The 22,779-nt window shown below is 44.5% G+C and overlaps 1 protein-coding gene and 1 long non-coding RNA gene across 9 annotated transcripts in view; one reads left to right on the forward strand and one right to left on the reverse strand.

Moving 5' to 3' along the window:
• Positions 1-21,898, reverse strand: HOXB9 (homeobox B9). Of its 5 annotated transcripts, XM_090044665.1 has the most exons (5): positions 19,466-19,582; positions 6,150-6,762; positions 5,508-5,546; positions 3,972-4,829; positions 1-815 (listed from the first exon to the last, which is right to left on the reverse strand). In XM_090044665.1, the coding sequence occupies exons 4-5, from the start codon at positions 4,477-4,479 to the stop codon at positions 580-582; spliced, it is 744 nt and encodes a 247-aa protein (XP_089900791.1). In that variant the 5' UTR covers positions 4,480-4,829; positions 5,508-5,546; positions 6,150-6,762; positions 19,466-19,582; the 3' UTR covers positions 1-579. The 5 variants fall into 5 exon arrangements, 4 of the variants coding, with proteins under 4 accessions (XP_089900791.1, XP_089900793.1, XP_089900792.1 ...); XM_090044667.1 differs by lacking the exon at positions 5,508-5,546 and having other exon boundaries at positions 6,623-6,762; XM_090044666.1 differs by lacking the exons at positions 5,508-5,546; positions 6,150-6,762 and having other exon boundaries at positions 19,466-19,605.
• The window catches only part of LOC149867038 (uncharacterized), a 36,490-nt gene continuing 30,186 nt past the window's right edge, over positions 16,476-22,779 (forward strand). For all 4 annotated transcript variants that reach the window (XR_016441977.1, XR_016441976.1, XR_016441974.1 and 1 more), the window contains exon 1: positions 16,476-18,419. This is a non-coding gene — a long non-coding RNA (uncharacterized LOC149867038). The remainder of the gene's footprint in view (positions 18,420-22,779) is intronic.

Below are 22,779 nucleotides of genomic sequence, written 5' to 3' on the forward strand. Positions count from 1 at the left end.
TGTGTCTGTCTTCCAGTAGTTTAATTAAATCGTCTGGTTTCTTTTGCCACTTCAACTCGTGTGTGTGTGTGTGTGTGTGTGTGTGTGTGTGTGTGATGGGGGGTGTTGTAGACAGACACCATCACTTCACTGAACATGGTCACAGCAAGGCAGCGTGGTCTGGCCGGGACAGGGGCTGAGTCTGCTTGTGACCACGTTGTTGTTTTGTCTTCCACTTAGGATAGAGAGGCCAATATGTATTTAAAACCCTGATCGCGACCCAGCAGTAGCCCTGATGGCCACGCAGCCCGATGGCCATACTACACAGGGGGAGACACAAGCAAGAGCACCCCCCCAGCCTGTGTCCCATGTAGCGGAGGGCTGGGGCAGGGACTAGGGGGTCGGAGAGGGGGGATCAAAGGAAGGACTCATGAACATCTCCCATGCAAAGGTGGCAACAACAACAGCAACAAACAAACAAAAAAGCCCACGGTCATTGTTTATTTCTCAGCACTGGGGCAGGATGGCAGCATCAGCTGGGAAAGGGGCCTAGGGAGTGGACCGCGGGCCGGGGAGGGGACAGAGGGGCTTTGCTGTGGTTCACTCCTTGCCCTGTTCCTTGTTCATCTTCTTCATTTTCATCCTGCGGTTCTGAAACCAGATTTTGACTTGTCTTTCACTCAGGTTGAGGAGTCTGGCCACTTCGTGTCTGCGGTCCCTGGTGAGGTACATATTGAACAAAAACTCCTTCTCTAGTTCCAGCGTCTGGTATTTCGTGTAGGGGCATCGCTTTTTTCTAGAGGAGCGGGCGTGCAGCCAGTTGGCAGCGGGGTTGGCTGAAAGAAAAGCAGCAAGATCAATACTGTGTATCCTGATCGGTTCTCAGAAAGTCCTTAATAAATAATGCCATCAGATATTACGAATATGGATATCTATATATGTGTGTGGCTACGTATATATAGACACACACATATATATATACATAAACACATACATAGCCGAGAGAAGAAATGCCCACTAAGTTCTGCGTTTGAAGAAAAGGCCACGTGAAAAGCACGGATGTTTTATGCACCCCGGTATATAAGCGTGGAGGCACATGGCCCCGATCCGGCCCGCGCGTGAGCACGTGCTGGACTTTCCAACTGCAGGTCTCCCCACGGAGTCGAGAGTGGGGAAGTTCAGCACGTGCTCAAGTGTGGCCAGGCTCGGGGCCTCCATGTGCATGGCTGCATGGCTGTCTATCCGGTGAACCCAACGCCTACATGCCTCTGCAGACCTGCAGCACTGGCCAGGACATTTTTGTGTGTGTGCAGATCTGTCCATCCATTCCTACCGGCATGTATTTCAGGGTACGAATACATACACAGATTACTTCTGAATAAAGCCTTTAATAAATCATGTCTCTCTTTTTTTTTTTTTGGCTAAGTGGCAAGAAATAGTCCTGCTACAATAAGGGCTCAAGGGCTTCTTCTCTGTGATCTGGTCAGTATTATCAAGAGAGACATTTGCATTTGCAGCGGTGTTCTCTAAACTTAAGTAATGCAGTAAACGTACCCCCCTCCCCCGCCCCCATCTCCTGCCCTCAATGGGAAATTGGAACATTCAAAACGCTCGTTGGTCTCAACACAGGGGAAAAAGGGGGAAAGGGGGAAGAAATCTTTAGCAGGAAGATCAGAGCCATTAAATATTAGTCCAATATTCCAAACACTTTGTACTAGCCACACACAGCAGCTAACCAAGCAGACTGGTTAACTCTTCAGAAAAAGGTGTGCTGAGGCAGCTTTTGGGGGGTAAAAGCACTGTAGGCATTTCCTTGTTCATGTAAACATTAACTGACCGATCGTTAGGTATCCGAGAAGGGGAGGGGGAAAGAATAACATGAAGCATATTCTGGGCAGACCGCATTTTTTCTGTTTTGCTTCCTTTGCTTCTCCTGGAATGATGGCTTAAGCCATAAACCTTTACACCAATTAAATGGAGCATGATAAAAAAATATACCATCAGAATGTTTCCTCTACAGTAAAATGAAATGTATTGAATATTTTAAAAATAATCCGGTTAATCTTCCACTGTAAGTACTGCATCTTACAAATTTGCACGGCTACTTCCTTAATGTAATTGACTTGATCTAATATGCAGAATTAAATATTAAAGAGGAAGAATGCTGTTAATAATTGATACTGTTAATACTGCTACCTTTCTTTTAATGGCAGTGGAAGGCTCTTCTTCATAAAAGATCCTTTTTTTGTGATATCTCGGATCGTTAGAAAAACACGACATTTTCTACAGGAAAATAGGTTTATCTATTAAGTGTACACAAGCCCCTAAACAGGAAAGCAAATGAGAAAGGATTTTTGGCAGGTCTTACCCTTCAACATCTAGCAAGTAAATTAAAACCTTGAGTTGCCAGCTACCCTGCACAGATTAATTATTGTGAAATACTTTCAAAAATTGAAACAGTCGCTGAAATTGGTGCGAGGGCTCTCTGCAAAACAGCCCCCTCCTGCAGTACTCAGAGAGACATTTTTTTGGCTTTCTCTCAACATCAGCCAAAATTGAACTATTATTTAAAACAAAATATGCGTCTTAACCACATACCATAGAAACCACATAGCATCCTCTTAACGTGGATCTCTGCACTTACTTATAACTTCACAACGTTTTCTTGGACAAGATTGTTATATATTTAATTTCAGGGACATTGAGCACACAACCTGGATATTTAATTCTCTCAAATCATTCACCTCACGGCTGCAGTTTGTTCTGGACCTCTGCCCAGCACAACAAAAAAACTGACTCTCTTTTTTCTATATGTGTGTGTGCACGGTATAGGTTACAGGATAGAAATAATGCCACTTTTGCACATCGCAAGACGAGAAATAAAGGGCTCCTTTATTTTTAATCGCATGGCTGCAACTGCAAACTCAGTTGCAATTATGAAAAAGAGGGGGGAAATAAAGTGAATTCGGGGGGGGATGATTATCTGTGCATGCATACATAAATATAGATATAAACAATCTGGAGAGCTCTATTCTTGGAGCATGCCAGGAGTTCGGTTTAAAAACTTGTTCATTCAATGCGAAATATTTGCAACGGTGCTGAACCGTGCCTTATTTCATCCTGCTCTGAGACCAGCTCCGCTTTACCTTGCAAGCAACCCACATAAAAACCAGCCTAAGAGAAGCTAAACGAGAATGATTTTTCCCCCGTCTCATGTCCTTGGTTTTGATCTAAAGCTGTATATTTTTTTAATTGCATTTCTCCATTTTCCAGAAAACAGGTCACGAAAGAGGCACATGATTAGTTTTAAGTGTTCGCCAATCTGTTACATTCCAAATAAAGACCTCATTACATTTCTATCTCCCTCGCCCTGGTTTGGGAGCGTGGCTTTGAAATATTCATACCCTTAAACGTTGCATTTCATAAACAAGCAGACAAACAAACAAACACAAAGACAGCGTGACAGAGGAAAGCACCGAGCCAGCCCTCAACAATTGTATCTCTCAAGGTAAAGACCAGACAGCATGAAATAGATACAGTTGCTGTTCACTTCCCCATGTGAACTTTTCCCCTCGTTTTCCTCCCTTTTCCAAAAAAACCCCGTCCCTTTCCCCCTCCCGAATCCCCTTTTCCTCCCAATATTTACCCCTTCTCTCCCCCAACCCCCCGCCCCTCGCACAGTTTCAAGTCGAATTTACCCTTTACTAGCAAAGAGATGGGTTTGGTGCTTAAATCAGCTGGAGAGAGGAACATGCATATCGGTAAAGAAAATCAGTTGATAAAGCTTTTTTCCCCCCATCTGTTCCTGGACCACATTTTGCTCAAAGATCTCTAGGCATTGCCACCCGCCTCCCAACCGCCCTCTCCGAAGGCTGGCACCAGTAATCTGAGAGTTTTCTTTCAGACATGATTTTAACTTTACTTTGCATTGTCTCGTTTTATTGCACCTCCTCCGCTTTTATACTGTTTACTTCCTCACTTTTATAACTTACTTTGATCTGGCCTGTCTTTGTCCTCGCTTCCTTCACAAACTTTATTGTCCTCGAAGCTGGGCCTTTGAGTGGAAACGATCCCTTCCCTTCCAGCAGAAGTTTCTAAATTGTACTCCTGTGTTCCCTGTTTATGCACTTCCCCGGGGTGCCCCAGCAGCGGTTCTGCTTTAACTGATCCCTGCCCGGGTATGTTCTCTGCTCTGGGTACTGGATCCAGCCAGCTCCGTAGATACCTGCTATCAGAAGGGACGCTTTGATGTTGAATATATGGATGATAGACCGAAGGAAGGGTACCAGAAGAATGTGGATTCAAAGCAGTCCAAGAGGCGCTGAAAACTGGCGGTTTTGGCTGAAAACTACAAGAGGGGAATTCTAGATGCTCATTATGCCCAGCTTGCCTGGAACTCGTATATTGCCCAGATGAAAATTTAGCTGAAGGCGAATCTTCACTTTCATGACTTATAATAGAGTCGACATAATAATTGCTAAGAGTTCCAGAAATGGACATTCTCAGACATCATACAAAACACGGTTCAATGAAGGGAAAAAAATATATAGGACAGATCTAGATTTGTACTCAACCCCTTTCTCCAACTTCCTAGCCAACAAAGTACAGTTGGGCTGCTGTGTGGTGAGCTCCTAGCAAAATGATTGGTCAAACTTTTTTCGTGTGCCTGATAAAGCGTCAGTATAGGCGTAAATCAATCGAAGCCAAGGGGGCTGCGCACTGCTGTCATCCGCCCTTGCATTCCATATCAAGGATGGATTGTTTTATGTTTATGCAATGTTGCAGAACGTCAGGAGTTTCGGAAGCCACGAAACACACAGTGCGGGGCTCATATCCCTGCGTAGGTTTGGCTGGGGAAACAGGAGGGGAAAAGAAAATAATAACAACAATAATAATAAAAGAAAGGAAGAAAGAAAGATGCTGATGCCCTCTCTTTGGCTTCTCATAACCATCATGTGGGGAATGCAGAATAACAGCCAGCCTTGTAGGCTGCTCCAGAGGGCTATTGGAATAAGGGGAGAATATGGACAATTTACCCCCACCCCCGGGGTTCATATCAATCGGTGTATTTGATGTATAATCTACGTGCCTATAAAGCTATGTATGCATGCATTTATTTTTTTTCAAAGATTGGACCTCGGCGGGGAGTGGAAGAGGGGTTCGGGGTCCAAATAATGATGCTTTCTGGAAGGGGGGATTTAATACAGGAAAATATGAAATGGAATATGTCAGTGCTGTGTACGGGACACCAGAACTTTGCCTGGCGGACCCCCCTGTCACCACGAGATCCCCCAGCGTTTGTCTTAAACGTGTGTGTGTGTGTGGGGGGGGGATCAGAATCTCTCTCCATATGTTCCCCAGCATAATACCAGGATTGTGTTGCCAGGGCTAAAGGAGCTGAACACATCGTGGAAATCAGAAGCCTTCATTTAACTTTACAAGCCTAGTAAAATACAGTATGGCACTGATCCTGCTTTGTTACACAACGCGTTAAACTTGTGACGGTTAAATAGTTTAATAAAACTTACATTAGCTTTCTTTGATTTTTATAGCCTTGAATTTATTGCCTGTGGAAAAGAAAGGGGGAAAAAAGGGACTCTTTCACATTTTAGACTATGGTTTACCTCTCCCGCCCACCGTACCTTCCTATGCATCTGTGTATGTCCTGTATGTGTTTAAACCCACAAACCCCGCTTGTGTGTAAGTATGATTTTTCTCAGACGGGCTGGGTTTCTTTGGCTAGGAATGAAGCAAGCGCTTAGCACAGGGCTTGCAGCAGAGGCAGCCCCTAACTAGCTTGATTATGTGGCGGTAGCAGGGGCTGCGCTACCAAGGTATGCTGTCAGATGCGTTTGTTTTAAGACAGTCCAGTGATTTATTTTTTTTAATGTAGAGGAAGGGAAAGGTGGATGCTGTGCTTAGGGGCAAATGTAGCCCTGGACTTCAGCTAACTGCAGCCAGCATGGATTCGCCTCTGTATGGACTTGTCCCTGTGACACAGCCTTCTTGGGAAAGCGAATGGACCATAGGTGCCTGGACATGATACAGCGATACCAATCCGCTCCCCGTTTCTTGCACCCTCGTGCCTAGTTGGTGTAAATCTCCAGGAGCTGAATAAGAACCAAATGCTGGCTTCCAAGTAGCCGCCTTGAAATTAAAGAAAAGCAAACCTCTCGCTCTTTTCCCGCAGAGCGCATCTCTCCCGCATCTCAGTGCCTGTGCTTGCAGGGCATGTCTCGCAGACCGAGGTGTTTTACTGCGACTGGAAAATGATAAAGGCACTGAAAAATCCCAGCTCCAACCCTTTCCATTTCTGCCCCCTTAATTCCTATCAGTTGTGTCTCCCGGAAGCAGCTGCCCTCTGGTTTGTTAGTGCGATGTATTTCGAAGTGTCCCCGCTCTGCCTTCTTCTGCCTGGGTCGCTATTGGGAAATGCGTTATTTTCTTTAAATGATCTGACCGGGCTGGAGGCTCAGGCTATGAGATACTGACTCTTACGGTTAACATCTCTGAATCAGGACATGAATCTAGGGATAGTTCCCCCCCACCCCCCAAAAAAGAAGCGCCCATCTTTCCTTTGGTGGAAGATCACTGCGATGTTTTTGTAGCCGCTTAGCTGCAAAGGTTGCTAGAGTAAATTTACCCAGGTGAGGGTCCCGGCTGGCTCTCAGTCCGCTCTCGTTGGCATCGGGATAAATCCGAAGTAACTCCTTTTCTGTCCCAATGGCTTTGCCCCAGTGGAAGAGCAGCATTCTCCCCTGTTGAGTATCTCGGGGCTCCTACCTAAACCCAGAGACCTTACAGTGTCAGTGCGAGCAGGGGCAAGCCTCCTTTCAAACCTTTTTTCTAAGGGGACCGGGTCACAAAAACGGGCTGGTGCGAAACACCTTGGGTAATCCCTCATTTTTGTTTCCCCCTGGTTTCTTTTTCCTTTAGCCCCTAAAGTTCTTCAGGAGTTAGGGAGGTTTGGAACTGGAAAGACCCCCGTGTCATTAAAAAGTGAAATACGACCTCTCTGCGGACATTGTCATATTTCTCCGCTTTATTGCCTTTCAGAAATGATTTTTTTAAATCAATCTGTGGCAGCACACATCTCCAGGACCTCCCCGACTCCCAGGGCAGCGTGTCCAGGCGAGGACGGACGGACGGGGTAGGGTGGCGAGCCCACTCGCTTTGTTGACTGAAGTGTGTTGTGTCTGTGTGTGCGTACATATGCGTGTGCATGTGTGTATCAACCGTGGGGATGCGGAAGCAATCATTATGTGTGAAATTCGCGATCACTGATTGAGGCCAAGCACCTGTTCTGTGGGCGCGAGGTGAAATGGGGCGCATCTTACCTGGAATAAAGATACAGCAAACACTCTAGCTTTACTACACCATTGGAAAAGACAGCTCAGAAACCCCGAGTGCCCCTCCGCTGAAGCATGTCAGCCTCTGAGTATATAATTTTCTGCAGTATATAAATCCAAGCCCCGAAGACTCCTAGAGTGTGACTCGGAATTAGGATCCGAAGGGCTCGAGGTCCCCAGTGGGTAGGGCTCGCACAAGGCGTTCTGCAAAATCCATTTACCTTCGCTACTTTGGAGGTTGCTCTTGGTCCAGGAGTTGACTTTTTTTTCACACATATATGACCACATCTCATCTCCTTATATCCTTTTTTCCCCCCCCAAAGCGCAGGGGCTGCAGAGGGGTGTCCTTCCATTACAGTTCTACCTTAATACCAAATCTGTCAGTTCGGAGTCCTCTGGTGCTATTTTTTTAACGGCTTTACATTGCAGGGGATGAAAAACAAAAAGCCAAAAATAACACACAACCAGAAATTGCATGAAAAGCTCTTTTGTTCGCAAATAACTTTGGTCAAGGAAAAGCAGACATGGAGAAGCTGACCTCACTCGGACTTCTACAAGTAAATTGCTCTAATGCAACTTTGGTCCATGTGGACAGGGGAGAGAAAAGTTCTGCGGGGGCTTATTGGCTAGCTGGACTCTTCTCAGAGCTGTGCATTTGTGAACCGGATTCAGGAAACTCAACTGGAATAGTTATTTAAAGAGGGTTGGGGGGAGCCCTGAAGTGGAAACTTTTTCTTGTGACCAGAATCGATGCCAAAGTTTCTAAGCGGAATTGGCCTGTGGAAAAAAGAAGTCGAAACAGGTTTTGTCTGAGCTGGAAAGCCAAAAGGGATTGTTGTTTTTTAAACTCAGTTACTGTTTATAAATATACTTTATTGTTTATAGGGTGGGGAAGAGATGATTTCCAAAGAGCATTTCTCATTGAAATACACACCTCCTCTCCTCGGTTTCATCAGGAACAATCAGCTGGGTGGGTTGATACCTTTATACTAGGAACCGTTAAATATAACATGTTTCTAAATGTGTAGACCGTAACTCAGTGTTATAGTCACATTTTTCTGAGTTATCAGCATAAGGGGGACAAAACAAGACGACGACCCATTTCTTGCCGGAAACATATTTAAACACTTTTTTGGAGGGGGGTGTTTTTGTCAGTGATTAGATATGGCACCTTCCCGCCCATATGATTTCGCTTCTTGTTCATGAATGAGGGGAAGGTGGGAAAATGCTGAAGGTGCAAATGCTTTAATCCCGTGTCCTTTACTTAAGTTAGTTAGTGACTAAGGACTGGGAAATTGGACCCAGGGTGTCTGAGCCCGGGGCCAACATGGCGTCGATGTACAACATGTCTCATTTAAGAGAAAATCCTGCAGTTCAATGCAAAATATTTAAGACCACTAGAGCTTGAATAAAAGTTAGGAGTGAACTTCATAGCTCTGGAGAGTTCGGAGGGCAGATTGTAAGATAACCCGAACCCCAAATCTCTCATTTTGCAGCTGTGAAAAACATTTAACTTTTTTAAAAAAAACCCTAAAAACTGACTTTCTTGAAAGAGCCAGGAAACCGAAATCAAAACTCAGCATAAAGCAAAGCAGGATTTATGAATGATACATTTACACAGGTCTAAGAGGGGCTGAAAGGAACTTTAGTCAGGAGTCCTTGCCAAACGCAAGAGGAGGGCGAGACACTCGCACACAAAAAAGTTCCTGAGGAGGAAAAAAAAAAAGCTCCCCTTTAAAAAAAAAGTGAAATAAGTTTCTGTGGCTTAAAAGCAGAGGGATCTACCTTTACCATTTCCTGTGCTAGCTCTCAGCTTGAATGCTGCCGTCTGTTAAAAAGCCGTAAGTGGTGAGGGGGGAAAAATTCCTTGTCTGAAGAGAAGCAAAACAACTTACACATGTGGGCAGGTTTCCAAGAGCCGAAACTATACTCTGGCTAAAAAACACAATTCCAAATGAGGTTTGTAACCTTAGCAGTTAATAAAGCATTTAGATCCCTTGTAAAGTAAAAGCGTATGTGCGTTTGAAAAGTACAAGGAGAGGAAAGAAAGTTTGATGGTCCTTTGGAAGCAAGATTTTGGCTTCCAGACGGTCTCCCCGCCTTTAAACTCAGTAACAATCTTTGCAAAAACGGGGCGCTTCAGCCTGCCCTGAAAGTAGGTGGATTTCGCACCCGTTGGTTTATAATGGAGCGGTTTTCACTGTTGGGAGGATAGATTTAGGTTTAGGGTCACAACGATGTAAATTGGTTTAAATTGTATTATTAGTGGGGAAAGGGATTTACTTGCTTAGATGGTGGTGGAGGGGTTGTCTCCCACACACGGACAGAAAAAAAAAGGCACAGGTACTAGAATAAGGTTATTAAATAATTGCTTCAATAAAATCGGAGGCAAGAGAGCCTGTTAAACAAAAAGGGGGTGGGGGAGGCTGCTTTCAGCCGGCTATTTTTACAGCACTTTTGCCAACAATTAAAACATACTGAATGGGGGCGAGAGATTTTTAGACAGGCTGGAACTCCAGCAAAGAATAAGAATTTGAGGAGTTTTATTGTTGGATTAACGGGAGTTGCTCATTGTCTTTAATGCGGAAGAGAGCAGGCGTATATATCACTTTGCAAAAGGAAGCAATTATTATGCGGAGCATTTTGTAGCAATCTCAGCCCAGCTGCTTCTTCAGGTAAGGTTGTTCTTATCTTTCTACTTAGGAATGAAAAGAAAGACATGGCTTCAGAGACAAGCAAAGCATATATATAAGCTGCATCATGATGATACCTCGTTTGACTTCACAGATAGGTTTCCCGCTTCCTTTTCCCACAGCCATGGAGAAATTAAGTACATTTTGTGCTGGCAAATCATCCCTGCAAACCTTCCTGGGCTCGATTCTGATCTCAGTTACAGCCCCCCAACTCCAGTGGACCTTGCTCCTCTCTTTGTATTGATGTAAGACAGATCCAAAATCAAAAGCCCAGACAAGACAGGTTAGTGGGTGCCCTGTAGGGGTAGCATTACCTAATGGTTTATTATTAACTTCACAAGATTGTTCATTTCCACTTAAAAGCTCTGCCTGGAGCAGGGCTATCACTTGGTCCCTCTGACAAAGATCCACAAAACCCGTTCAAAGTAGGGAGCTCAAGTCTGTTTTATGCTGACTTACTTCCCCCCTCTGCTATAGGACGGGTTGTTTGTTTAATAGGCGAGATGGGCATGTTGCCTACAACAATGACCAGTTGCAGGGATAACACACGCACCAGGTTAGAGAGCCTATAAAACAGCTTTTTTTATGATTATTATTCACGAAAAATTCCTCTCCCCAAATAAACCGATTTCACAGCAGTCCTTTGGCTACAAAGAAGTGGCAGATGATATTTAAAACCCAAGATAGCTGATCAGTGTTTAAGCCTTCAAAAAGCCACGTGGGATGCAACCGCAGAGTTATTTCATCCTGGCCCGTAACATGTAACAACTTACTTTTATGCTCTTTTCATAAATGGATACACAGAAAATTGCTCCCAGGCTTTGATTATGTATATATGCATATAATATGTATTATATGGATTTCTGAACTATGTATGGCTGAGTCTCTCTTTACATATATATATATGTATGTAACCACTGCTGATATATATACATATACACATTTATATGTCTATATATACTCCCGAGCGCACACCGTTTTTTAGAAAACCGCGACTGTGCCCCATACGGTTACACTTTATTTTACAGAGAAAGAGATGTTACTGGAAGGGACTTTTGATCAGAATATTTTTTACCACAGCTGAGAAGCGTGAATTAAATCCACTTTGCACCCATTGTTCCCGCTTAGGTTTAAGTTCAAAGTAACTTTTATTTTGCTACTAAAACAGTCAGGCAGTGCTCTCCAGTCAGAGAGACGCTCGTGCATGTGTGTACCTCGATAACATGTGGAATTTATCGGTATCTAAAGAGGTGTCTAAGTTTGACACCAACCGAAATAGTGCCTTATAGAGTATATGAGGTTCAACCCACATAGTATCTGCTATGCCTATTCTTACTTGAAGTCCGTGTGTGTATGCATACATACTCATATATTACATATATGTATACATCATTTAAAAATAACAGAGAATTCCGCATTATCATAGTGAAATACCTGGAATAAAGGGCGCTGCGCAAAGTATGTCTCTTGCAGGGCTATTTTTTTATGAACAGAAGTTGAAATAGGGGCCAGTTTCAAAAACTGGAAGGAGCTCATTGTGTTAGGTTATAATGCAAACCGGGGGGTGGGTGTGTTATCCCAAATAGAACACGCTTTACTTCCTCTGCCTGTGTAAGTGTGCAGGCACACGAGGGAATGGGAGAATATACCTTTAAGAAATCTCTCACTTGGGGCTAATCCCAACCCCGCTACAGTCAATGGGAGCGTTACCACCGAGTTTAGCAGAAGTTGGATTTGGCCTTTAATCGGCGGTTAATTATTTGGTGCCTAATTCTACTTTCCTCCAAACTGTCACTGAAACTGAACTTAAACACACAGAGGAGCCCTGCATTCATACTCCCTGACCCACTTGGCCAAACTAATGAGAACAACCCCCTTCCCCAGGAGATATTAAAACTTCACTGTATGGTTGAGCTAATAGATAAATAAACAGAAATAAACCTACCCATCATTTTTCCTTTGGTCCAACTGCCCTGAATAAACAATTTCGAGGAGAATAACTGGAGTAAATCAGGTAGTTTTATGTTCTTGTGTTTAAAAATAAAAGCCCAACAACATGAAACTACCTAATTCACAAAGCAGTTCTAGTTCATTCTTGGGTCAAAGGCTAAAATTACCAAGAAAGGCGCCTGGGCGGCCATTTTGTTTGACATCATCTGCAATCTGAACTTTTATAATAGAAAACAGTTGCTAGGAAACAAAAGCAACAAAAGGATCTTTTCAAAGACAAAAAAAACCCCTACGATTGCACGAAATAACTATTCAAATTATTTCCTAAGTACAGTGTCTAGAACGGATCTCTCCTGCAGGAGTTTACAAATAGTTTACAAATAGACCAGAGGAAACAGTAAAATCCTATTGACTTAAGAGAATCAAGCGATTACCTCAGCTATAAAAAAAGAGCATAGATATTTCTAAAGTTTTTTTTTTCTTCACGGAAGCTCATTAAAAGCACTGTTTCCAATGTGAAATTATTTCAATGGGATTTTAAAAATCAGCACTGTTTGTTTTTTTTTAAATTAAAATGTAAAAAAAAAAGTTTGGATAACTTTCTGCTGAGAATCAAATGAAATTCGGTGGATTCTGGAAAAATAAAAATACTGCTTTTTTTCCTAGGAAAGCGATCGACTTTTTTTAAAAAAAGGATAAATCTGTTAGTGTAATAGTAAAAACGTCACTTTGTTATACCTAGCAACAATGAGGATTTTTTCCCCTCTCTCGTTTTCCATTGAATAGGAAGCAGTGATACATAATAATGATTTCATGTTTGCAAAGGGGGTCATTTCAGTTTTGCCCCGCTACGTGTTGGGAGAAAGGGATAGTTGGAGAAGTAATGAGGTTCAAGGCTTTGTGAGAAACTCCCTTCATTCTTCAAAGTTTGCAAGGGAAAGTGTAGCAGACCCAAGGTTTAAATTAAGGATTGTCCTAGTATTATCTAGGTCCCTTTTCTTGTTGCTATCACACACGTCTATTTGTTGCTAATATCATAACAATATAAATGAAATAGCTTACCTTGCGCGCTGGATTTTTTTCCCAATAAATGGATAAAATAAATAAATACGAAAATAAATAAATGAATGAATAAATAAGCTATTCGAAATACAACAGGGGAAAGTAGCGCAGTTTCTAACGGGTGAGTTTCCTAGAGCTTAAAAGTTCGGGGGAAGAAGGAAAAAAAAAATCTTTGGGTTCAAGAGATGCACTGAGGAGCCAGAAACTTGACTATAACTTAGCTACATTTCATTTGCAAAGCCGTTAAAAGACTGGAAGGGATGGTATATAAATCTATTGTACCGGAAATACAATAAAACTTAGCCATGTTGTTGAACTTCAAACAGTTTACAGCATGTCAGGCAGTGAACAGAAAAGACAACACGGAATTGAAACACGCACACACACAACACCCCTCCCCCAATAAAAAAGAAAAAAGCAAACCAAGCCTCCACGCAGTAAAAAGTGGGGAAACTGCGGTTGAGGGTTTGCAAGAGACTCCTATGTGTGTATTTTGTGTAAGGCTAGACTTCTGGGGGGTAGAGGGTGGGGAAGCGAGACATGGAAAATATATATATTATTAAGAATCTTTGGCATGGACTCTGATTTAAAATGAAGATACACCTTTTTCACATAGATCTTCTCCGGTTTTATCCCAATCATGGGTCGTCAATGTCGGAGAGTTCAAGTTTAAATCAAACTCTCAGCAACGGGGAAAAAAAACAACCTCAAAGGTTAAGTGACTGAAACTTTTAGTTGCGTTTCATTGACAAATTGAACGGTGCATTTATATAGTGGGGAAGAGGGGGGTGTGTGCAAAAAAGGGAAGGCAAACGTATGTACACGACAAGCACAATTAAAAATGAGAATCATTTTTATATTGGCTTTTGTTTGCTGCAAGGAGGAGTTTTAAAATATTGGGACCACTCGATTTTCGTTTTTTCCTCTCGCAAGGTCATAAGGCAAACTCCAGCATGAACGTGGCTGTTGCAGTGAAGCCCCCACTCCTCTTTACAAAACTGGTAGAAGGGACATCTTTATAAATTTGTGCTGAAATTTGGAAATGAAAGATTCCCTCTATCAAATTACAGGCTGAAATATAAATAAAGAAAACGACTTCAGATGAGCTGAAAACCAAACCCACTTGTCATTTAATTTCATCATTAGGTTTAAAAATAAATAATACACAGTAAAAAAGAAACAAAATAAAACAAAACGTAGAAAGAAGGAGAAGAAGAAAAGAAACCTAAAGGGAGAGGGGACCCGAGTTTAATCCCTGGCTAGAAGAACATTTTTAAAGTAATGGGATTTTCTATTTATTCTGGCTATTGGTAGAAGTTCTCAAAAAGGTTTTAAATTTAGCCATCAGAGACAAATTAGGGATCTTAGATAGTAAATGAATTACTTAGCTATAGGACAACTTCCACTAGTCAGGGGAATAGGTGCTAAAATAATTAATAGGTTGTAGGGAATAAAAGTGTGCGTACCCATACATCAGCAAATGTATAGATGTATATGTATCTATTACACACACATAAACACATATTATAACACAATATATTGCCAGTCATATGAAAACATTATATTGATTCTCCATAGCTCATTATGGGTTTCCTTGTGATTTAGTTAGATCTTCACAAAGCTATATTTTTATTAAAATATTGTTATAGCAGCTGTTTTCTACAGTGCCCATTCATCAGAATTAGCCTCTGGGAGTATTTGGCATCAAGTTCCTCGAGAGTTGTGTGAATATTTTCAAACAGAATGTGCTACATATGGGAAGCCCTTATCTCATGGAGATGAGCAAGATTAAAAAGTTGGCTTAAAAAACCCCCCAACCAAAATCCACAACACAGCGCTGCCTGAATGCCATTGGAAAAGGATATCAATGGGGCTATTACGGCAGAGTTAATTCTTTTTAGCTTATGCCTCAGCCTAAAGGACATAAAACAAATAAACAAAAACTATCAGGAAATGTTTCTTAGCCACATGCCTTGGAAATAACAAACCATATTTCTGTTATCGCTTAAATCATTAAGACCGGAGCAACAAAGAGAAAAAAAAAAAGAAAAAAAAAGAATACTGCCCTCTCTGAAATGTTTTGCTTTGGTCGCATCTAGTGACTTATCATCACATGGAGACCCGAGCTGTTAATTCTGGCAAGCCCCTAGTAGCTCTGCTCTCTCTCTTCCCACCCCCCACCCCCACGTTTTTTTTTTCCTCTGTCAGTTTCATCCTGAGATTTTGGAGCCAGATTTTTACTTGTCTATCAGTGAAGTTGCCACTTCGGCTGATCTCTAGGCGGCGCTCTCTGGTCAAATACATATTAAAAAGAAATTCCTTCTACAGCTCCAGAGGCTGGTCGGGTTTTTTTCCCCCCTTTCCACTCTTTGCAATCAGCCAGCTGCCAGCTATAGTTTCGGCTTTTGTTTCCTCTGCCAAGTATAAGACAAACATTTGTAAATGCGTTTGTATGCAAAAGAAAGGACGAATGAATGGTAATTTAAACGATGGTTTCAAATGATACATTTCCCTTATTTAAACAAAACAATCGGGAAACGCAGCTACCTTCCCCATGTAGAAAGCCCCCCAAACTATTTCTCTGAACCCATTTCAGAGCACGTATCTTTGAATTTAGATTGTCAGTAAAAGTCTGTTCACTTCTTTTCTCTCTGAAGCGGGGTATCTGTGATAAATCCAGGATAAACGGGATTGGCGGATGCGTTTAAAATAAGTTTCTGCAAAACATGGAATAGCCAGGAATTTTTCCAGTCACAAGTACTTGTATAGGAGTGAGCAACCCAGGGAAGAAATTAAACCCAGAATCCTTTTACACTTCACATCAGCATATTTTCACATTGACGTTATTACCCACGCAATCCGCTTTATTATACTGTTAATTCATTGGGACGCAGAAATACATAAAGTCAGTCAAGGCAGATACAATGTGTGAACGTCACTCAAGGCGAACTGGCGTTGGGCCAGTAGCACGAATCAGATTCAATGACTGAAGCTGCGGAGTCACAGATGTCAATTAACAATTAAATGCGAATCGGGCAATGAAAAAAATCATCATCGGAGATGATGAAGCCACGCAGCCATCATCTCCGAAATGGGGAGGCTGGAGAAGAGGAGGAGATGGGTTGGAAAAGTCCACAGGCTACCTAGGATCCCAAGAGCAGCGCAAGCCATTATCCAACATAAAATATTCAGAGCCCACCTGTGTTTGTTAGGATACGAGAGCTAGGGAGCCAATTCCGGTAGGGGGAAGGAGATACAATTAAAGGGAGGAAAAAAGGGGGGCACCATCCGCTTGCAACAGAGTCAATTAAAAATTGATCTAAAAACGTAGCTTCGGGTCCTGCGTCTGCCCTGCCAGGTTCTGTGGTTTTGAGATCACGTTGCACATTATTTAAAAGCAAAGCAGAGCCCCGGAAAGTATCCCCCGACTCTTTCTCTCACCTGTTGCTGCATGCAAGTTTCCCTCAAAGGAGAAGAGAAATTGACTATGAAGCGTGAAGCTGACTAGACACGAATGGGCGGGACGCGCCCGCGCTTAAATTTAGCCCTGACTCTGATCTCTTTCCGAGTTCACGTTGGGTGACGGGGTCAGCAATAGCAGGTAAACATCTTGCAGAGGGAACAGAGATTATTTGGTTTTAAGAGCCCTCATGTGCCTTGAAGTGAGCCTAGGGAAAGCCGTAGGAAACCATAGGACAATGCCATTCTGGTTTTCCCAGGGCACACCTGAGCGCATTGCAAAAAAAGCCGCTATCCTCAGTACCGCGGTTTTCTGGGATGAGGAGAGTCATTTTCTGTAAAGAAAATCTTTGTAACTGACCCCTGCCTGGATGTGCCGGAAGGGTCTGATCGACACCCCCCGCACCAGTGTCTGAAGAATTAAGAAAATCGGAATGCAGGACGGAGTCTCACCTCGGTCTCTGTGATTCAAAGCAGACTCAGGAGCGAGGGTTTTCAGCAAGAAATACGAATACAAAACGAAGGAGGTATATTTAGCGTGGACAGGCTCCTCTAACTACCCCTCCAGTTTTCAGCTGGGGCCCCGTATCCGTGTAACACTTGGTACGGGAGAGAAAGCGAAAAATGTTCCTTTTTTAGCCAGGTCCTGAGCTTAAAATTATATTTCAATAACTCTTTAATAACTACTTTATCAAACTGATGGAAAGCCAGAGCCGCTGTTTCTCAGTTAATTTAGATATTAGAACCCCCTCCCCAAGACATTATCCGGGACTGAATCGGAAGTTAAATTGTCACATTAACTCCATTTACACTGGGTCCCTCGAAGGATTCAACATGTGAGCTAACCTCAGTCACATGAATAACCCCTCGGACTTTAGAAAAAGCACTCACATGCTTGGCTGGATCGGACTCTGTGAGAAAGGGGGTGGAGGGAAACCAGCTCTATTTTTAAATCTTCATTAGTCTCTGCAGATGCAACTAAGTTACTGACTCAGTCAATTGAGATTTCCATTAATTAGTAGGAGAATGTTTTGGTGAAGCGGCTAAAACTGAGCCTTAAAAAGTAATTTAGCAGCAGGTACAGAAAAATAAGAATCGTTACATTGATTGCGCTTAAATAATAGAAACGATCAAAAAGCTTTACACCATCTTATTTTATGAGCCAATGAGCAGTCAATCTGCAAATGCGCATTTAACTTTTCTAAATTAAACTTTTAGTTTAGCTGACTTCCCCATAGCTTCCAGGGATTGTGTGTGTGTGTGTGGGGGGGGAATTATTTTAGCCTACCAGAGAAAAAAAGCTTGTACAGCTCTAGCCTTCGCTGTTTTCAGAGTTTGATTTCCTTTCTTTCATCTGCTGCCTTTCAGAGGGATTTGCCCTCAGGTTTTAATTTTTGTAAATCCGTTTAGATCAAAGAAGATAAGTGCTCCTTGGAAGGAAGTATCTGAAACACGCAAACCTACGCTCTTTAAAATCAGGTACTCAATAAGTGACCACCTTTCCGTCATTTCAGAGGGGCGGGGGAATTCAGTAAAGAACTGATACGTTCAACTATTTAATCCTGTTACACTGGCTAGTCCAAGAGGCCTTTCCCACATAATGACCAGAGACGTATGAAAGTAGAAAAGGGACAGGAAATTAAATATAAAGATGCAATCACTCTCAGACAAATGCATGTTTTTTTCCCTCTCTGATCTCTGAAGACACTCATCTGAACTCACGGCGACACAACGGCTTAGCTGTCGCCACAAGTAAGTGGACTTGGCAGTCCTGTCGAAATGACCTTACAGTTTCAAGTCTACGAGACAGCCTTTTTTTTGTTTCAGGTAAAAGGGCACGAATCTGATCGCCCACACAAATACTGCGATTTAAAATAAAAAGACCCAGGCAGCGAAGAACCGAGGATCGCTTCGTGGAAGTGAAAAGGTAATTCCTCTTCTTATTTCTTGTTTAAAGGACTAGATCATCCACGCAAGATGCAGGCGGGCAGTTTCTCAAGTTGGTCCTTTTATATTGTGAAGACCCCGGTGAAATACGAGGAGTCCCCTCCCCCACGCCCGAACCCCAATTAAGGTCCGCTTTGGGGTTTAAATATTTGGGAGGAGGTCATTTAATTTGAGTTCGGTTTCCGGGGTGGCAGGCGCCGGCTGTACGGTTTCCTCCTCGTTATTATTACGGACGGGAACCTCCGAACAGATCAGTAGAAGGGGAAAAAATAACTCCTAGGAGGCTGTGGGTTCCCCCGCCCCCCAGATCGTTGTCTTCAATATTGGGGAAGAAGCAAAGGGGCGGTTTTAGGTGAATATTTTAGAGGACTGGTATGAAAGGAGCTCTTTCCCCCCCCTTAAAGTAAAGGTCTGAGCAGCACTTCCCAGGGCTGGGCAGGCAGGGGGTTTCTGTACAGGTGTCTGCGGCTGAGGAGAGGGGGGAAACCTTTGGAACTGGCACTCGGAGCATTTCCCAGCCCCAGCCCCACCTCACCCCGAAGAGCCCCGATCGCCCACACCCGCTGCCCGGCGCTTCGTGTCCACAGCTGACTTACCTGCCTGCGAGTGTGCACACGCGTGCTCAGTGCTAAGAGAGTAGCCGGGGCAAACAAGCACGCGGGGAAAATCCCACCACTTGTTACCACCAAGACAATCTCTCCTAGCACCGACTCTTTTCTTTTTGTTCTCTCAGTCCTTCCTGTAGAGCCCGTTTAGGTGGAGGGCTGGGATTTGAGCCTGGCCTGAGATCTACCCTGCTGTAGATTAGTTTTTAACTAACGGGGGCCATTGTGTTAGTGGGGGCGGGGGAGGGGAAAATACTCCAGTCCTTGGCAGCCTGGCTGCAATCACCTTGTTTTGACTGCAAACCTTCTGCTGTCCCTACCCTTTCCGACCACTGACATTGTTGCCTTCTTTTGCAATCAAGGTTTTTTCCTCCCCTCCCCTCTGCCCCCCTCCCCCGCCCCCCCTTTTTTTTTTACCCACCTTGGATTTCTTGTGCTGTTTTATCATCTTTAGACCTGTCTAAAGATGGAGCTTCCTGCGGAAAAAAGGACTGATCTTCTCTGCTAGGTGTCTCAGATCCATAGGCGGGCTTCAGTATGAGCGACACCTCATAATCCCCCTTCTCAGTGTCTGAGCAGGAGCCTGGGGAGTTACCTTCCCGCGGATGCCCCTGCACAGCGGGGGGAGTGAAGTCAGTAGGCAGAGGAGCCGGCTGGGAACCTGCTGGTCTGATGGACAGATACGGCGGCAGCGAGGCGCCGAAGCGGTGACCAGGTCCACTCCCAGGGCTGCTGGAACCAGATCCGGGCTCCAGCTTGGAGAAAAAGGGCACCTCAGCCTGGGGGGGCGGATATTTCTCAGCATCAAATCCCAAATAGCACGCCTCGTCTTTGCCTCTTGGTGCGTACAGGCAGGGATGGATCTTCTGGGGACCAAGGGGCCCTGGAGGGTCCCCCCAACCCGGGTGGAAGTGAGGTGGAAGGCACCGCAGTCCTGGCTGATGGCGACTCATTTCACCCCCAAAGGAGGTGGGGAAAAACTCCCCCCTCCCCAGTTTGCACTGTGGAGCCTTGCTAAGGAGGGGTGGGGGTGGGAAGGGAGGGTGGAAAACCGGGTTGTCACTGTTCCCTTTGGCCCACAGCACTGATGGCAGCGTGGGTCACAGCGGCGGGCTGGCGCTGGCTGGGGCTTTCGCAAAAAATATATTTTGGGGCAAGGGGAAAAGGTCTCTGGCAATGGACTTATCTGTTAGAAAATGCGTCTGCGAGCCACTTCCGGCGAGCTAACCAATCCGGGATGGACAAGCCTGCTAGGACCATCCCCTGGTGTCAATTTTAATGGGAAACTTCACTGGGTTGCAGGGGACCGGGAGTGCATTTCTGGGATCGAGGAGAAATGCAGGCATCGGTAACCAACCTGAGGGTCCGGCGCCCCTCCTCCCCACTTGGTCACAGCTCTGCCCTCAGCTTTTCAGAGGAATCGCCCTGGAGGGGCCCGGTGGGAGGCAGAGAGGTAGTGCCTAGCCTGGAAGGTGGGGGTGTCTGCCCAAACGAGGGCGGGCAGGCATCTCCTCTCTGCACCGGGCTCAACCTTCAGACACCCCGATTTCCCCAGCCCGTGTGTATAACCCCGGCTTGAGAGCTGGGGCTGAAAGGCAAGCCATGGAGAAGGCAATGAGCCCAGCCCTTACCTGCAGCCACGCACGTGAGGAAAGGAGTATACACACCCCACAGCACGTACTGCAAGCACGTGAACCCCCTTGCTGCACACTCAGGCGTGTTGGATATGCACAAAGGGTGTATTTAACACGATCTGGCCTCCTCCTCTAGACTTAACTTCGGGTGTCAACATAGAGGGTGGATGGCGAGGGTATAAATGAACCCACAGAGCTACCCACCCCCTACGACCGTACTTAGCATTTCTGGCCGGGGTTTTTCTTTTTCCCCAGGAAATGCTCTGCCCCAGTTCGGAGTTCATTCCCTGTGGCCTTCACTGGGTACACTGGTGGGTGGGTGTTACCAGCTGGGGTCGAGCCCTCCCTGGCAAAGAAGTCCAGTGCATTTGGGCAGCTGCAAGTTGTCTTCGCAATGGCTGGGCTCTGAATCTGACCAAGGGGAAAGTGCCAGAAGAGGGAGTTTGGGCGGCATTAGGGAGAGCTGAGGGTACAACAGGACAGGAGAAGTGAGCTAACCCGGCGCATACTCATCTGTGAGGATAAGACGTTGAAGCCAGCTCACATTTATTATTAACAGCCTCCCCTAGGAACCCAAGATCATTCACACTTAAGCGGACTCAGGGCCTCGACTTCTTGCTAAGCAAAGTTCAATACTGTAGCCATGGCAGGCACTACGTGGGGCTGGTGTTGACCGCAGGATGGCATAAAGCAGGAGCAGTGAGATTGAAATCAGTGGCTTTACATTCCCGCAGCCCCATGAGCATGAAGATAGGAATCTGGGGAAAAGGCTTCTTTTTAAAAAAACAACTATATCAAATTGGATTTTTTTTTAGATTGCAGATCCTACATTTCAAAGATAGAGGAAGCCGAGTCCTGCGCTCTCCATAGGCGCATGAATTATACATACTCGTTTCTTTTGGAGTGAATGATATTGCAGCTTTAAACGAGTGGCCGCGTAGGGCATTTTAAAATATTTTGAATTAATTTGAACTCTATTCTGGGATTTTTTTTTTTTAGAGGACGTGTCTGGCGAAATCCTATCCGGATCGTAATTGAAAGCCTTTTATTGAATGGCTAAGCCGGGGGAATGGGCACGTTTCTGAGCAGCCTTGCGGATGCGGGGTTCACAGAACTGGGAGAAAGTTGGTCTCTCCTGGAAAACTGTATCCACTGCTTTTTAAATCTTGCCTCTGTAAGGAATAGGCACGAGCGGGATTTCTGGCAGCCAGCAAACTTATTAAAACTTAAATGTCCAGAGAGGATACCTTGATATTACCTGTGTACGCGTCTTTGCGGTACATTTCTGAGATATATTTTTCTTTTTGAAGACTGGTAAATAATCACGATCCGCCCATTAAAAGCAAAAAAACAAAACTTCCCAGATGCCTGGCAACTCGAAAACACAAGGCAACAAAGCTCTGCTTATGAAATACCCAGGCACAGCTTTCTCCACTAGCTTTGCACCTCCCAAGTGTGACTTTCCGACTTCTCCAGATTCCGTGCAAGCATTTTATTACCCGCCTTGCTGGCCACAGTCCTCGTAAACGTGACCCCTGGAATGTGGAGCTGAATTCATTCCTGCTTAGCAAGGGGCAGAGAGATCTCTGGCAGCCAAAATACCTTAAAATAGTCTTTAACTAAAGGACCGTCAAGGGCTGAGTCTCATAAATGGTTATGAAATGGGAAACCCTTCACGCTTGGTCGAGTCCTCCTTCCCCAGGAGTTACTGTTTCACAAAAAATGTATTTGCTTCCGCCCCTCCCCGCTGCAAGTCCCAGGAGAAGTCCTGCCTGCTGGCTTAGGACCTTGCTGTTCACCGAGTTTTAAATTACTTGGCTAGCTTATCTCGGGTTTCAGAGTATTATCTTAATCTGGGGTAAGCGTGGTAACGCCGTGATAAAAAGCATCAGGCCACCGTGTATTATGTGTCGATACGTGTTGCAAACCCTTCCTGGCTTCACAGACGTGCTCCCTTTTCTATCATCTCTTACTCTTGCCAACGATTGAATTTAGCAGTGTCGGTACATTTGAGGGAGGGGGTGAGACCAGAAGAGGGATATTATGGGAAGACATAAGCCGCGCATTACTGTGGCTTCAGTGTGTGGACTGGGGGGAACTG

The sequence above is a fragment of the Crocodylus siamensis genome, chromosome 4, assembly GCF_052110815.1.
Source record: "Crocodylus siamensis isolate JL-2025a chromosome 4, ASM5211081v1, whole genome shotgun sequence".
NCBI lineage: Eukaryota > Metazoa > Chordata > Crocodylia > Crocodylidae > Crocodylus > Crocodylus siamensis.

Bases quoted from the DNA above. Each gene is read 5' to 3' on its own strand.
- HOXB9 (XM_090044664.1), bottom strand. From the start codon at position 19,997: ATGAGTCGCCATCAGCCAGGACTGCGGTGCCTTCCACCTCACTTCCAC. The intron at 816-19,465 runs GTGGGTAAAAAA...CTTTTCTTTCAG, and splicing joins AACAGCACAAGAAATCCAAG to CCAACCCCGCTGCCAACTGG.